Source organism: Protopterus annectens, chromosome 15.part0, assembly GCF_019279795.1.
Source record: "Protopterus annectens isolate FY-2018-M chromosome 15.part0, PAN1.0, whole genome shotgun sequence".
Taxonomy (NCBI): domain Eukaryota; kingdom Metazoa; phylum Chordata; order Ceratodontiformes; family Protopteridae; genus Protopterus; species Protopterus annectens.
Window position 1 is genome coordinate 378,237,379 of NC_056749.1, and position 17,326 is coordinate 378,254,704.

General features: G+C 35.1%; 1 protein-coding gene across 1 annotated transcript in view; it reads right to left on the reverse strand.

Moving 5' to 3' along the window:
• The window catches only part of BTK (Bruton tyrosine kinase), a 728,232-nt gene that overhangs the window by 373,429 nt on the left and 337,477 nt on the right, over window positions 1-17,326 (reverse strand). Inside the window, exon 8 of the mRNA XM_044057123.1 lies at window positions 13,080-13,336. Coding sequence (XP_043913058.1) covers window positions 13,080-13,336 — 257 coding nt within the window. The remainder of the gene's footprint in view (window positions 1-13,079; window positions 13,337-17,326) is intronic.

The following is a 17,326-nucleotide window of genomic DNA, read 5'->3' on the forward strand; positions in this document are numbered from 1 at the left end:
GGCATTCAGTAAATGGTTTAGGACAGCACTGAAACCACACCAGAATTATTGCATAAAAATGATTTTCTTTACAATATAGAATATAGATATAAATGCAGGTAGGATGCTTGTCATTAAATCGATAGTACTATTATCGAGTGCTAAATGATCAAAGAAAAACAGGCAAAATAACTTTCACTGACAGTGGAGTTTTCTTTTTTCTCCACTGTTATGCAACCTCAGAGTAGGTACATTTAAGTTTAGGAGTAAGGGATGAGGGGTGCCCCCCACAGTTATGGGAGCAGTACTTACAGCTTGCACCCCTGCAAAAAAAGTTACCTCTCCGGTTTTGCAAAAATTATTTTACTCATTTTTCTTTGATCATTCAACATTCAATAGCAATGCTGTTGATCAATGTGTACCCAAATGTAGACCCTTACCTGGCAAGGTGGATAGCAAACTGGCTGAAAGATAGAACCCATACAGTTAAAGTAACAAGTGCCTCCAAAAAAAGTAACAAGGTAATTGCCAGTTTACCTTATGTCTTAATATTAGGATCCTTCTATTTTGGCATATATTTCTCCAACCTCTAAACCATAAATCAAGGCCTATGCCTAACTAAGGTATCTATTGACTGCAAGCTGGACACTACTATTTGATCTCCCTTTGATACAGTATCATTACAGCAAGGACTAATCCTTACAGACTGATAGGTCCTAAAAGGGCAAAAATAAAATGCAAAAAAGTACAGTATTGTCACGTTAGCTAAAAATACCTCTCATCCTCAGCTTATAGTATAGCCAGTATTCCACTACAAAATGATATGGCAGTAATGGATCTTGGCACCTTGATCAACAACTCCCTCTCTTTTGATCACCATATAGCATCAATAGTCAAGAAATGCTTGCATTTAGCATAACTGACATCTAAAGGTATCTTATCCAGGTCAAAAGAAATTATCACCCACTGCACTTTGCTGTAATTAGACCAATTATAGAGTGCAATGCCTCCTTTGGTCTGTTTGTATGCAGCCACATCACACAGCTAGAAAATTCCAAACGATTCCTATCTAAAAAGATTACTGGTCTAAACTCCCTCAACTACCAGGACAGGCTTGAATCCCTATCTCGGTTTGGCCTCCTGTAGACTCACTTTCATTGCGAGCTGTTTTGCATTCTTTGCCATTAAGGATGAAACCATCATTTTGCATATCCACAAAACAAACAGCTGCACAAACACCAAATTTAAGGATTTGAATCACCAATTTATAAGCAAAACAATTGGAGGGTGAAGTTTATTACCTAATGCCCACCTTGTCTCTTGAATTGGACTTGCATGTTAAACATGAACCTTGACAGCTGAGTGGGCATCTGCAAACTCATCCCTGGCCTGACCTGCTTTGCAAATCTAGAAGCAGGAGATATGATATGAGGGCAGGTACTGGCAAGGCACAAATGGTCTAATAACTTACTTCCCTTATAATTCCTATGATTATGTGATTTTATGACTCTAATTTACTAAAGTGATAATTAATGTGCCCTGAAGAATATCCCATACCTTTTAATATCAAAATGCCAAAAACCTAGTTTGAGATGTCCTACTTAACACTTCCATATATAACTACAGGTTTAGAGGGACAAAACCTCTTTTGAGATCTTTATTGTATGCGTGGCTTCATCTCATTAGCTTTTCTCTGTTGTACCATGCCGGTTTCAGTCATAAAAAGGGTAACATAAAAAAATGAGTGCTGTAAAATATCTGAAACGTCACTTAAGGGAATTAGTAGCCATGCTCTTGACATCTGGAAGATGTTTTGGAGCATGGCGTTTCAGGCATCCAGCTAATTTTAATATGTCAATAGCTTTGGGGCAGAAACGTGACTTGCATCTATGATTTATTAAAACTATATTCTACATGTAATACTTTTTTGAATTTTTTATGCATATTATCCTTAGCTGTGGTGAATAATGTTGTGACTCAATGGCATTATTCACTACAATTAAGGACACTATTAGTGCTTAATAATAATATTGACACAATCCTCAAGATAGTTTGATTCTTCTTGCTGCAACCTAACCTGGGCTGTTGCCCATGAATTCAACTTAGCATGAATAAAACATTTTCAGATTTTAGACTATATTTGTTAGGAATGGTACTCTAATGTTCAAACATCTTGAAAATATTGGAATCAAAAGTACAGAGATTAGTAAAAACTGGTGGAAGTCTCAACTGGAGTGTTTTTTTCCCTTAAAAATGGAGAAGGACATGAATGAGGAATGATGGCCTGATACATTATAAGTGTGTATCTTTTTGTGCCTGAAGCAGTACAAAATATGTATTCAACCTATACTACTCCGTATATCGTGTAGGTAGAGTATTCGACCTATACTACTCCGTATATCGTGTAGGTAGAGTATTTGACCTATACCACTCTGCATATCATGCAGGTAGAGTATTCGACCTATACTACTCCGCATATCGTGTAGGTAGAGTATTCAACCTATACTACTCCGTATATCATGTAGGTAGAGTATTCGACCTATCCTACTCTGTATATCGTGTAGGTAGAGTATTCGACCTATACTACTCTGTATATCATGTAGGTAGAGTATTTGACCTATCCTACTCTGTATATCATGTAGGTAGAGTATTCGACCTATATTACTCTGTATATCGTGTAGGTAGAGTATTCGACCTATCCTACTCTGCATATCATGCAGGTAGAGTATTCGACCTATACTACTACGCATATCATGTAGGTAGAGTATTCGACCTATACTACTCTGTATATCATGTAGGTAGAGTATTCAACCTATCCTACTCTGTATATTGTGTAGGTAGGGTATTCGACCTATACTACTCTGTATATCATGTAGGTAGAGAATTCGACCTATCCTACTCTGTATATCGTGTAGGTAGAGTATTCGACCTATACTACTCCGTATATCGTGTAGGTAGAGTATTCGACCTATACTACTCTGTATATCGTGTAGGTAGAGTATTTGACCTATACTACTCCGTATATCGTGTAGGTAGAGTATTCGACCTATACTACTCCATATATCATGTAGGTAGAGTATTCGACCTATACTACTCCATATATCATGTAGGTAGAGTATTCGACCTATACTACTCCATATATTGTGTAGGTAGAGTATTGTATAAACTATAGCTGATTTGGAAGCCTAACAGCTCTAACATCCTGTAGGATAAGTTGTGCGGTAAATAAAGTATATATATATATATATACAAAGGACCATAATTTAATGGGACTAATAGCACTAAATATTGTCCAGAATAGAGCTGAAATCAGTGGTATGAGCCTGATAAAGTGTTTCCCTGTAATTATTTCTCCTTGTTAACTATCTGTTATCATTATTAATATTTTTTTCAAACTAGGGTAGCCCTCACTCCTAGAAAAATAAAATATTAGCTGAACTGAGAGGTAAACCATTATAGCTAATAACTGCCAGTACTAACAGCCCTGGCTGGATGTTGGTAGAATGATAGGCTTCATCCTTCTGTATTAACAGCTATGATATGTAGGTTGTTATACTCATGTCAGCTGTGTTTCAGATGTAAAGTTTCTGAGAGGTACGTCTCCTGACCTCTTTAATATTACAGATGATCTAATATAGTTGACTAGATTGTCTAATTACTGAAGCAAAGTACCTTTAATGCCATAATGTTATTCAATCTTCTATGTAGGTTCCTCACCTGCAGACACAGCGATATTTGTAAGTAAATGTTTCCATATCTCACATGCCATAACTGAGCTGCCTGTAAATCTCATGCTTAAAATAACTACATAAGGAGAAACATATAAACTGTTGTTATGGAGAATCTGTTCTCTCATGATTATTCTTTAATCAGCATTTGTTCACAAAATGCATATTAACTTGCAGTTTCTTCACACATAAGTCAAATACAACATTTATAACATGTTTATGTTGAAAATATAATGCAATTTATATGCATGATTATGAAAAAATTGTTTCACTTAAGTTGTAGCTTTATATTATAAGTGTCTTACAACTGCATTCTCTTTATAGTGTACTGACAGAAAAATTAATACAAAGTAATTGCTGAAGGAGACAAGGGATGATGCTATGTTTAAAGGAGTCTGGTTTCAGAAGGCAATGGAGGGAGGAAAGAAAACAATGTGCCAAGAATCGTTTGTAAACGCTAGTCTTCCCAGGTTGGGAAATGAGTCATAACAAGGATGTCTGTAAGGTACTGTATTCTGATACTAAATTATACAAGGTCAAAAGACAGACTGTTAGGCCAAGTGGTCTGTGTTTTAAAAAGACATATTTGTCAAGTGTTCACGTGAAGCTCTAAGTGAGAAGAACGAGGGCACAAATTATTTCAAAACTGTATGATTTGTTAAAAGCTATGTACGACAAAGTTCTGCATGCATGGCATTGATAAAAAACATATATATGTAATATTATTATTCTTTGTTTTGAGACTGATATGAAATTTTGTCTAGATATCCTGGATAGAGATTTTGACACTAGGTTTACTTAATGGTCTACTTGACTGTACAAAGTATCTTCTGTTCATTGATGGGACAGCAAAGGCTTGGATGGATGAAGTCTTGCCATCTCTGGATATTTAATTTACTTTGGCATTTAATATATATGGTCATTTGGTAAGGTAAGGTAACTAAGGGGTTAGATTTTTCAATGAAAGCTCAGAATAAGAGTACAGTTATTATACTGAGTTTCAGACCAGCGAGAGTATGTCATCTTACCTGTACTCCTTTCTTAATCCCAGCTCATTTCTAATAAAATGAAGTTGTTAAAAGACACAAGAGAGGAACAAGATTAAAGCATGCCCTCAATGAATATAAATCTGACCAGCTCAGGCACATAACAGGTCAACAGTCATGATACCTTGACAACAGTAATTCCAAGATGAATTTCATGAGCTATCTGAATCTGTTTAGCACAGCAAAGCGTTTGTAATACATTCATATTTGTTGAAGTATCATAACTGTACTATATCTAGTGTTCATGAACATATAAACTATTCAGCTGCTTTATACTGCTTTCCAAAGGGATACTATTTGGCTTGCAGTGATTGTGTGATGGCTGACAACCCTGCTGCAGTGGGAACACTTTAAGGTAGGATGCATTGTCTCTAATTGACCAGTACTGAGGTGATAAACCCATTTACATATAAAATCATTTTACTTGTCTAACAATGTAGGACCTTCATTTGTAAACTGGTCACAAAGCAGATTTACATTTCTTTATTAAGAAAATTAACCACCACTAAATAAACAATGACTACAGAAGTCAATTAAAATGTTGCTTCTGTCTGTAAAAAGATGAGCTATTCATTAATTCATTTCATTTCCTTTTCCAGCTGCTGAGATCGATATCAAATGCTAACAGTCTCAAAGTAAAAAATAAATAAAACTGAAAACAGAAAGAGAATTGAAAAGTGCTTTAACTGAGGAATGGTACCTGTCCCGTAGGGCATATAAAGAGGCTCACAACTTTGTAAAGGAAAAAAGAATGGTCTTGATCTGTAGAACAGCAATTTTAAAACCAGGAGGTTGGCAATAATGGTTTTGTTTAGAAATTTCAATCTGTTAAACCTCCTTTTCTCTATAAACAAAAACAACTGAGGAGATGTGATCTTTGGGCTGTTCCTTCATATTCCAATTTTGTTTTAAAAAGATAATATTGCACAGAAATACTGACCAAATAAAACACTTAGAAAAGAAAAGTAGTAGTGGTACTAACCATATTTATATTGGTATGTAGGGGACTATCCATATACATTGAGCATCACAGAGCAGGGTTGGTACAACATTCAGCAAATTTCCTACACAATGCAGGAAGACACCAGTGTGTAAGCTCAGCACTTTACACATTTTACACATGGAGAAGAAATGCAAATAACTTTCTCCAGGATTAGATGCAGCTCATAAACACACCCCCTAACTGCATATTGTCCAGTCCCAGGGGGACTAGCACAGCCACATATAATCCTCTTCCTCGCTAAAGATGCACTATGCTCCAGCCAATAGGAAAAGTCACTGCACAGGGTTTCCACATTAACATAGTATGCTATGCATTCTGGTCCACTATCATGGCAATGACAGTCAAAACATCATCATCCATCCTTTAATGGGATTTCAATGCCCCCCCCCCATTGTAGAAGGAAGTAGAAGTCCACAAAAATCACAAAAATTGACAGGCCAAAAAAGATGAATAAAGATGATATAGTGGACTATTTTTTGCAGTTTGTTTGGCAGGATGGTCCATTGGGCCTAGAGGGGCCCATTTTCAATGGAGTCCTGGGGAGAAAAGATCCAAGTTACATTATACATAATCAAAAATTAGTAAAAACATAATAGCTACAAGTCATTACAAAACACAGAAGTAATGGTATTAATAAAACAGTACAGGTGTTAGTAGGTGCAAAACATTCAATAATATTTACAAATATTGGAACTAATATTGAGGATAAGAAAGAAATTATCTATTGTTATCATTATGCAAGAAGCCCAGAATTTCTGGACAGAAGATATACAAAAAGATTAAGAGAGAAATTAGTGGAAAATAAAATATTTGCACAAGAAAAACTGTTAAAAGCTTTGCTTCACATGCAAATTTGTGTTCATTAATACAACAAATTCACAAAGAACATTTTATAGACTAGGAAACCTTGGGCCACTTGGAAAAAGTAGTGACCGAGGAAGCGCTAAAATATAAAGAAGAAAATCTAGAAAGTTTTGAAAGGTATAACAAAGAAATATGGACATGGAAAAGAAAGAGAGATTTAATATGGTTCAATATTTATGCAAATGGGAAAGCCAAATTAATCAATACAAAAAAATAATATCACAAAGAGGGAACAGAAAATTAGTAAAGTAGAAGTTACAAAAAATAGAAGCTGAACTTATGTAACACTTGCAAAATGAAGGATTTAGTGTAGAAAGTCTAACACAGGTTATGTCACAGCATGATGGAACAATGAATCCCCAAAGTAATGAGAAACAGGTGAAGCTGGAGACATCGGAGAAAGAAATATGGGCATGGGAAAGAGAAAGACATTTAATATGGTGCAGTATTTATGCAAAGGAGAAAGCAAAAGCAATACAAAAAAGTAGCACCAAAGATATTTGAAGAGAAATACTGGCAAAGGTATCCAGATATGGAACATTTTACAATACAAAAAACAAGAAAACAAAGGGGGAAAGCAGAATAGAGGATTGGTAATTGAGAAAGAAATAGAAACTGAAATTATGGATAACCTGTGAAGTGAAGGATTTAGTGTAGAACATCTAACTCTGACATCACAGCATAATAGAATAATGACTCCCCAAATTAAGCAGAAACCAGCGTAGTGCAAAGCATCTCACCAGTTGCCATGTGAAGATACTTTGGATTCTTCAGAAGGAAACCAGTACAAAAGTTTAGTTGGAGTTGTACAGCAAGGGAAGGAACAGGAAACTGCGGCAACTCTGATGCAGTCAATGTTGTGGAGTGATTGCCCAGTGAGTTCCCATATGGAAGAACGATGGATGATACAAGGTGAAGCTGAAGAGAATATGGCACAGGAAGATCTTTTAGAACTTTCTGTAGAATGCCACCAGGAAACAGAGAACAAAGAATGTGCCCTTAGTTTAGAAGAAAATGACTAAAGGGAAGAATTGCTTGATTTAATAGAGATGGACAGACATATTAAGATCAATGAAAGAAATAGACTACAGAATATCAATAAGATCCCAGATGTTAGAAGTCTGATAAAACAAATGAACACAGTAACCAAGACTGTTCATAGAAATATATGCAATATAACAGAAGTAAACAGGATATATTACTGTGCAGTTAAATTAATAACAGATAAAGTCTTACCACAAAAACACAGAGCACTAAGGGAAAGGAAGGGGAGAAATCAAATGCCATCATGGAAGTATCGAATAATGAAAACTATAAAGCAATTAAAACAAGAAGTGTCACTGTTAGAAGAATACAGAAGAGGGAACAGATCAACAAAAATACTCAGACCAACAGACATGATAAAAGCAATGTGTAATATCAGAAAAGACCAGGATCTATTGTGCACTATTGCAAATAATAAACTAAAGATATCAGCACAGGCAGAAAAACTTAGATGTGTAGATAAATATAAAGGAAAAGTACAAAATAAGCAGTTTATTGATGACTCAAAAAGTTGTATAGAGAATTGGGAAACAAGGCAAAGGAATAGAAACACCACCAAAAAAGGAAGAAACAGACACATTTTGGAGAAATCTTTTTGAAGATCCTGTGGAACATAATAAAGATGTTGAACAGATAGAAGTAAAAGAAAGAATAAGAAGTTAAAATGTACAGGATATGAAATGGGATGAAGTAATAGCCAGAGAGATTGAAACAAAGTTAAGAAAAGCTATTAATTAGAAAACCCTAGGCACAGATGTAGTGCCTAACTTCTGGCTAAAAGTATTAACATCTTTACATGAAGATTTGGCCATGAGTAAGACTATTTATATGCACACCCAGAACAGACACCATCCTGGTTAACAACAGGAAAAACAATACCTCCTCCTTAAGAATGAACTGCAAAATATCCTAAAGACTATAGACTAATAGCTTACCTTCCGATCATTTATAAACTACGGGCTGGAATTGATGCTGACAGAGTTTATTAGCCATTTAGCAGAAAACTCAATCATGGCAATATAACAAAAGAGTAACAAAAGAAAGTCATATGGAACAAAGGGTTGTTTGTTGTTAAATAAATTCATAAAGGAGAATTGTAAAAAGGGGAAGAATCTAAGTATAGTATGGATAGACTACAAATAAAGGATTTGACAGCATCCTATATTCATGGATAAAAAAACTGCTTACAAATGTATAAGATGCATCCTACATTCATCAATTACATTACAGTGACCATGAATCGGTGGCAAACCACTTTGCAGCTAAGCCACGAAAGGACAAATTATTATCCCATTGCTAAAAATTCAAGGCGGGATATTCCAGGGTGACTTTTTGTCACCACTGCTCTTTTGTCTTGCCATTAGCCCATTAAGCTGTCTACTTAATAGATTAGGTCATGGTTACAATTTGGCTCCCAGAAAACAACAAACTGTAAAGACTTCTAGTCCTTTTTTTTGTGGATGATTTAAAACTGTAGCTCATCAGATGAGGAATGTAAAGCACAAGAGCAGGTGGTCAAAACTTTCTCAGATGATATAAGAATGTCAAAGCAACCTTTAAAACAGGAAGTATGGATCACCAAGAAAATATCGTTCTGGGACAGGAATGTGATATAAAAGAACTTGAGCAAGAGGGAGTGTATGAATATTTGGAAATTGATGCAGGATCAACAATAAAACATGAACAAATGTGAATAAAACTTAGTAAGGAATATCTTAGAAAACTAAAATTAATATTGAAAATTAAAATTAATACTGAAAACATCTTTGACATATATAAACAAATTTGCTCTTTCTGTTCTAACTTACAGTTTTGGGATGAATGACTGGCCTCAAAAGGTATTGGATCAGTTATACAGGAAAACAAGAAAAATTAATTCATGCTTAAAAATCAGTGTATACCAAGACTATATATTACTCATTCTGAAGGAGGTACAGGCCTCATCGAAACTGATTATATGCACAGATCTGCAATCGTAGGCCTCCATACATATCTGCTGACCTCACAAGACCCAAGCATAGAAAAAGTTTTAAAATATGAGGAGAACAAGTCTAAGATGACTTGCTTTGTTTAGTAGAATCACATTAGTGTCAAGTGGGAATAGAAATCAAACCAGAAGTAGATAAAAATCTGGCAGCAACTGAATGTACCAAAAAACAAATGAAAGAATATAAGGTGAAGGATCAGATGAGAAGGCAAGAAATGTGGAAAATGCATAAATATAGTTGCAAGTACATTAAATTCCTGGAACAATATATCTATCAGGATCTAATGCAGGAATGGTTAAGGAGCAGTGAATTTAAGCCAAAAGATGAAAAGTTAATATTGGCGGCCCAGGATAGTGGACTACTCACGTGTTAGTTTACAAAGTCCATCAAATATTTCAGAGAAACAGACAAATGCAGGTTTTGTAAAACAGAACTGGAAACAGTTGCACATCTTGTTGCTGGGTATGATACACTAATGGCAGAAGGCCTGCATACTGAAAGGCATAATAATGTGGCAAGACTGTTGTGCTTGGGAGTGTGTAAGCATTATAATATTAAAGTAGCTGAGAAGCATTAGAAAAGTCAGGGAATGCCTGTTACCAACAGTTCAAAAATAGATGCGAGAAAACCAGATCTAGTGGTCCAGGGAAAGAAGATAAAAGTAGCATTGATCATTGAAATTGCTACACCCAGTGACTACAGTGTCTTGCATATAGAGAGACACAAAGCCATAAAATACCAGGATTTGTGGGCAGAAACAAGTACAGTGTGGAAGAAGGATACCCAGGCAGGTCCAATAGTAGTAGGAGCAATGGGTCTCATAAAAAGAATTTACAGTCACATTTAGATATGTCCGTGATACATGTAATTCCATATGAATTACAGAAGGATTTATTTTGAGACACATTGAGGGTGCTGCGAAGAGCATTTTTGGTGAACATCAAAGATCAAAACAATACTAATTTCATGAACTTTAATCATACTTTGACTAAGGAATGAGGTCTATTCCTGTCATGGTATTAGAAACTCAAAAGTTCTGTAGAAATTAACAAGGGATTTTGTGGGATACTGATTGATCATAGACCTGTCAGTAACACATCACAAAATCATTAAACGTGACTGTGCCTGATACTCATTTCTGAATACCAGGGTCTGCCTGTAAATCATATTTTATAAAACAGTGTAAGAAACTTCTCTGTGTGGAAGATTTTCAGTCCATATATTTCTAGTTAATCACTGTATATTAATCAGATCAGACAATAGTAGTAGAAGTAGCGAACGTAAACTTGTCAAGTCAAAAAGTAATAGAAAATATATAATTCTACAGCATTACTAAGTATTTGAAAGTAATCCAAGCAAGGCAGGCAGTCTGTTTCCAGTCGAAAATCCTTTATTAAGTACACAGACAAGCGATCCAAGTAAAACAAAAATAGAGTAATAATTTCCTCACAAGGTTTCTAAATATATATATACTTTTTATCAGGCATGGGAGTGGTTTATTGTGCTGTAAAAGAAAGTGTTATTGGTACACATGTTAAATTCACATCCCTTCCCCATCAGTGTGACATTCGAGCTGGTTCTGCCCTACCTAGTTGCTGTCATAATAATATATAGCCCTAATGTACTTTAATGGTACATCTTATTTAACCAAATTATTAAGTAGATTATTAAGTCTGTGATTTTATACAAGGCAATATACTACATGGCTGGAAATATATCAACCTTAGTTCATTTTGCGATCAAAAATTATATATAAATATATACATATACATTTTGCATGTAAAAATCAGTTTCTATTTTCATAACCTATTGTTAACAAAGATCACTTTCGTCCTTCTAGACTTCTTCAGGTCTGTGTGCAAGAACCCTAAAAACCTATATAATTGTATAATTAGTTAGTATTGTTATTACCATCATTTTGAATAAAGTGGAAAAAAGAAAACCAGAAAAAAATAAATAAATAAAAAAAAAAATATATATATATATATGTATGATGATGGAAACAAAATATACACTTAAATTTCAAATGATTTAAAATGATATTTAAATACCATTTTAAATACCATTTTAAATCATTTGAAATTTAAGTGTATATTTTGTTTCCATCATCATACACACACATATATATATATATATATATATATATATATATATTTTTTTTTTATTTTTTATTTTTATTTTTTTCTGGTTACTAACTAATTATACAATTATATAGGTTTTTAGGGTTCTTGTACACAGACCTGAAGAAGTCTAGAAGGACGAAAGTGATCTTTGTTATCAATAGGTTATGAAAATAGAAACTGATTTTTACATGCAACATGTATATGTATATATTTATATATAATTTTTGATCGCAAAATGAACTAAGGTTGATATATTTCCAGCCATGTAGCATATTGCCTTGTATAAAATCACAGACTTAATAATCTACTTATTAATTTGGTTAAATAAGATGTACCATTAAAGTACATTAGGGCTATATATTATTATGACAGCTACTAGGTAGGGCAGAACCAGCTCGAATGTCACACTGATGGGGGAAGGGATGTGAATTTAACATGTGTACCAATAACACTTTGTTTTACAGCACAATAAACCACTCCCATGCCTGATAAAAAGTATATATATATTTAGAAACCTTGTGAGGAAATTATCACTCTATTTTTGTTTTACTTGGATCGCTTGTCTGTGTACTTAATAAAGGATTTTCGACTGAACTGTCTGCTGCTTGGATTACTCAATACTTAGTAATGCTGTAGAATTATATATTTTCTATTATTACTTTTTGACTTGACAAGTTTACGTTCGCTACTTCTACTACTATTGTCTGATCTGATTAATATACAGTGATTAACTAGAAATATATGGACTGAAAATCTTCCTCACACAGAAGTTTCTTACACTGTTTTGTTTTTAGACCCACTACACTTTAGTGGGTTGTTTTGAGACTTCGGGGATACCACGGAGATTACTTGTTTTTTAAATCATATTTTATGAGACATCCCGAGAAAAAATAATGACTGAAGTAATTAAATGAATAAAACTGCAAATAAAAAGATAACTGAAGATGACTGAAGTAATTAAATGAATAAAACTGCAAATAAAAAGATAACAGGAATATTATTCATGACCCTTATCAAAAAAGAATGTACTTTTTCCTTGCGGGATACCACTTTCAAATATAGGGGGGGTGAATAATTGTGGTTTTCAGTTAATGAGTTGAACCCCGAACATGAAAACCCTTTTTTCTCACCACTTGAAGTGAAGTCAAGAAGAAAGCAAAGCTAAGAACCAACAGAATGGTCTGTTTTCTCCTTTGGTTATCCTTTTCTATAACTGTTTTCCTTCAAACTATCGATTAGTAAATGCCCTGAATGAGACTAAATATGTACATTCTAAAACTGTTTTATGATTTCTTTTCTCTTACCCGGCCATATCCCTTGCTTTCCACCACTGTGGGTCAGAGTCATTCAAGACAACGTACTTTTCTCCTTTTATCAGTCTTAGATCTTGGATTTCCATGGGCTCATAATCATAAATTGCCATGACTGTCATCACTTTAATGGAAGGTGCTGGTGGTGGCAATGACCTTGATGGTGACATGGTTGTGGACTGCACTGTTGTGGGTACCGGACAACTTGCATATGACTGGGGTTCTGGCGGCAGTGGCTTTTTATTCTTCCCCTTCCAGTTGATATTGGAGAAAAAAAGATAAATATTTGAACAATTAAGAACTAGACATATTTGTTTTACATTTAATGTCAACTAAAGCATTACCTTATCCCATAAAAACTGAGACTACAGAATGTTATACTTAGACATTTGTACTACAGTCTGTCTGTGACAAATATACCAATGGACCTTATTTAAAAAACATTGCAAATACAAAACTATTTGGAAATAAAATCACTTAAGCTACGCTTTGACCAGCTGTATAAATGCATGCAATGTGTTACATCTTATGCACTTCTGGTTGTTAAAAGACTGCAGTGTAAGCATGCTCCACGATTCATACTTACTGTATGGTTTTTATCAAACACAGTTCTTATGATATGTTTTTATATAGCTGTATATCTTCTAATGCACAGTTTATATTATCTTGAAACTTATTTGTTTATGATGTTATTGATATTATTAGAGATACGCCTTTACACAAATGAGGCTTAGAACACTTAATAACAAAATATAGTTGAAAAAAGTCCAGAGAGAAAGTTACAGTAACAAAGAATATTCAATTTCACACTAAAAGGAACGAACATACACATTTAATGTCTGGATTAATCTTATAATAGGAATACCCATAACTGGTTAAATGGCTGAAACTGCAGATGTTTCACTGCTCAGTATAATTAAAATGAATGCGATGAGTTTGCATCTAACACTGCACTCCTGCCAGATATGTCCTCTGACAATAGTGAGAGCTCATACCTTATCCTTCTGCTGTCTTCTTTCCTCCAAAGTACTCATGGTCAGTGCCTTAAACCTTTTTTCAACATTTAAGTATTATAACCCCTCTTCATCTTACTTAATGTCCCTTTGCATGCCTTCTACCTTCTTGATAGTTCTTTTTGTTTAAAAGACCTCCATTAACTCTTGACAATGTTAATCTGACACTAGGGCAGCTTTTACTTTGGTGGTTCACACCTACACGTATACAGATACGTTTTCCACATATCATGTTTATTTTTTCCAGATAACGTGTTCAGTTTTTCTTGTCACTTTAAAAAAGCTAGTCATTCCTATATCACAGGTCAAACAGTTCAATTTAGTGATGATTTTACTGGTAGAATAAGAAAATCACATATTCATTGTACATTGAGTATGTGATTTTAGTACTGGTAGAACTGTTGACTTCCTGAGTTAATGTCACCACACAAAAATGTTTCCCATAAGAGTAAAAGTAAAAACATAGATTGCATTTCCACTCACGGTGTGATTCATGTGTGGTGGCAACATGTTAGTAAGAACTGTGAGCATTGCCTAAAGGTCAGCAGCATTACAAAAGGCATTTGGAATTGCTAGGGGGTTTTCTACTGAAAGATAAATTCTCATTCTGGAGAATTCAGGACACAAACTTGGAGTGACTGATGTTATAGGGGAATGTGGTTAGAAATGCTTAAAAGGAAAGTGCAATCTACCAACTACCTCAAAAGCAGTTGGTCTTTTTTTTAAGGAGGGCTGTTGTAGCATTTTTATAACAAAAGGACATCTACACACTGATGATAACCAATGTCTGGTCTAATTTTCATTCAGCTAAAAGTCACCACCTAGTACTACTACTATGGTGGGTAGTAGGCCTTACAGATTTGTTTTAGTCCTTTTTGTCCTCACTGCCAGCCAAATGCCAGTCATCCCATAATGAAGTGTTCCTGCCTTTCTCCAGTGTGGTGCATGATGGATACTGGAGAGACCATGATTTAAGCAGCTATCAGTGTATGTTTCTCTTATGTGGCCCTACCTCTGCCCTTGGTGGCTACACTCAAACTTGCGAATGTAAGGGTGTGCAGTGTCTTGCTCTGAGAATATGCATAATGCCACACATGATCCAAGAAGGCTACCATGCGCACAGCTTGGCTAAAGCCAAAAAACATGTGATAACAGCTGCTGCCTATAAGATATCTTTCCTTTGACAGCTACCCATAGCACAACAAGTCAGATCCCCCCTTCAGGAGGGGAAACTTGTTGGCTGCTCACATCCATCCCCTCTACTAGGGTCCTCCAACACCTTTGGCAGCAAACAAACTCAGGTCATCTGAGTTGTAGCCATGCCTTTATCCCTTGACACCAGAGAGCCATGTCTTACAGACTTTTCATAATGACAGAGTAGCTCAGAGAACTAAATCATGCTTGTAGTAATTTCATCTTTCTTAGACCAGACAATACAACATTTTTAGCCCTTTCCCCAAAGAAATTGTGGAAGGGGGGGGGGGTGGATATGCATAGTCAACTCTAAGGTATGTGGGAAAAAAACTAAATATCAGAAAAAATTATTAAATATTTGTTTCATGAAGGTTAATTCAACTTTACGTGTGACCAAGTCATTGTGCACTATGTTACGTTTATTATGACAAATGTCATAAAACACTATCAGGCTCTATAAGAGCACAGCTCACTAGATGTTTCTACCAATGTTATATAGGTTCATAGGTAGGTACTAGGCTATTGGACCAAGGACCTATGTAAGCTTAGCCAACAAGGTTCCCTGGCTTCCACCACCCAAGAAGGTTATTTTCCTGTGCCCCTGTCGAGCAGGGCCACAGAAGTGATCCCCAGGGTAAATTTTCTATTTCCCATCCACTCATCAAGATTTTTCTTGAGGAGTGCTAGTGAGGAACTCTGCTTGACATATAGGTTGATATAGAAATAACTTACACGATAATGCAAAGTTTCATCTGTCTGTGCATCTGGAAATCAGTGCAAGCTATGTGTGCAGAGCATATCTGAATTAATCTTATAAAACTGCTTGGAATTCTGCTCATTTGTTGAAATACTGCTGCAAGACTCCCCCAAAAGAAACACTGCAAAGCTGTATGATTACCTTCAACTTTTTGGAACTCAGACTGGATGCTGGCAGACACTCATTTGTTTTACTAGTGGTATAAGTATCTCTCCACTGAAAATCTACTGCTATTGAATAACATGTGCACTGTTGTTAGGACAATTTCTGATAATGCTGAAGGCTGCGAGTTTTTGAATACAGTTCAAGTAGTACTTTTGGTGCAATCTGTACTGATTTTGAGCATTATCATACTTTCCAGTGGTGCAAGCAATTCACCTGCAGTCTTTCACAGAATATCAGTGGTTCACAAAGGAATATCATAATATAGTTAAGCAGCATCAGAGAGCCCAAGTACAGATGCGCTACCCTGCTATTGCCTTCTACATGTGTGAGGACATTGGGATACGGCAACTACATAACCAAAATGGGAGGACAACCAGAGAGAACTAAAACAATACAATGCAAACAAGAGAACAGAAAATTCATCAAATCATCCTGAGGGGAAAGAGAATAAGGTACAACAAGAAATAATAGAATTCCAGCAAGGTGATGCAAACCTAATATGAAATGAGGTTAAAGTTTGGTGAAAAAGAATCAAAGCACCGATTGACAGATTCAGATAAATTATCTAATAAACAACTTGTCACTATACTGAGAAAAAGTTGAAGCGACATTAGGGAAGGAACAAATTACAGATGAAATACCATAATGTCTGCTATATAAAGGATGAAAAACAGAAAATGATAGTAATGTATTCAGTGGATTCAAAAATTAGACATACATATGTATTTGACATTAGGCAAGAAGAGAAAGGATTACTCAGTTACCAAAATCTGGGCATTTCAGCAGATGATAAACAGATGCTAACAAAAATACAATAGAACCTCTGCAGGGATAAACATAATAAATGATGTGTGTGGGGAAGAGGAGATAATTGGAAGAACTTCTCAAGGAAGCCAAAAATATCAGGTTAAATGAAATTATGTCTTCAGTAGTCCTAATGTTATGGGATGAGAAAGTAGAAGAGGAAACAGCAAAATACACATAATGAAGTTTTCAGAATTGAATGACATGTGATAGTAACTGACAATACTGCAATCATAACAGATTACACATTTATGGAATTGAGTCTTAACATTACTTAACAATATGTACTAGACTAATTAGTTATAATG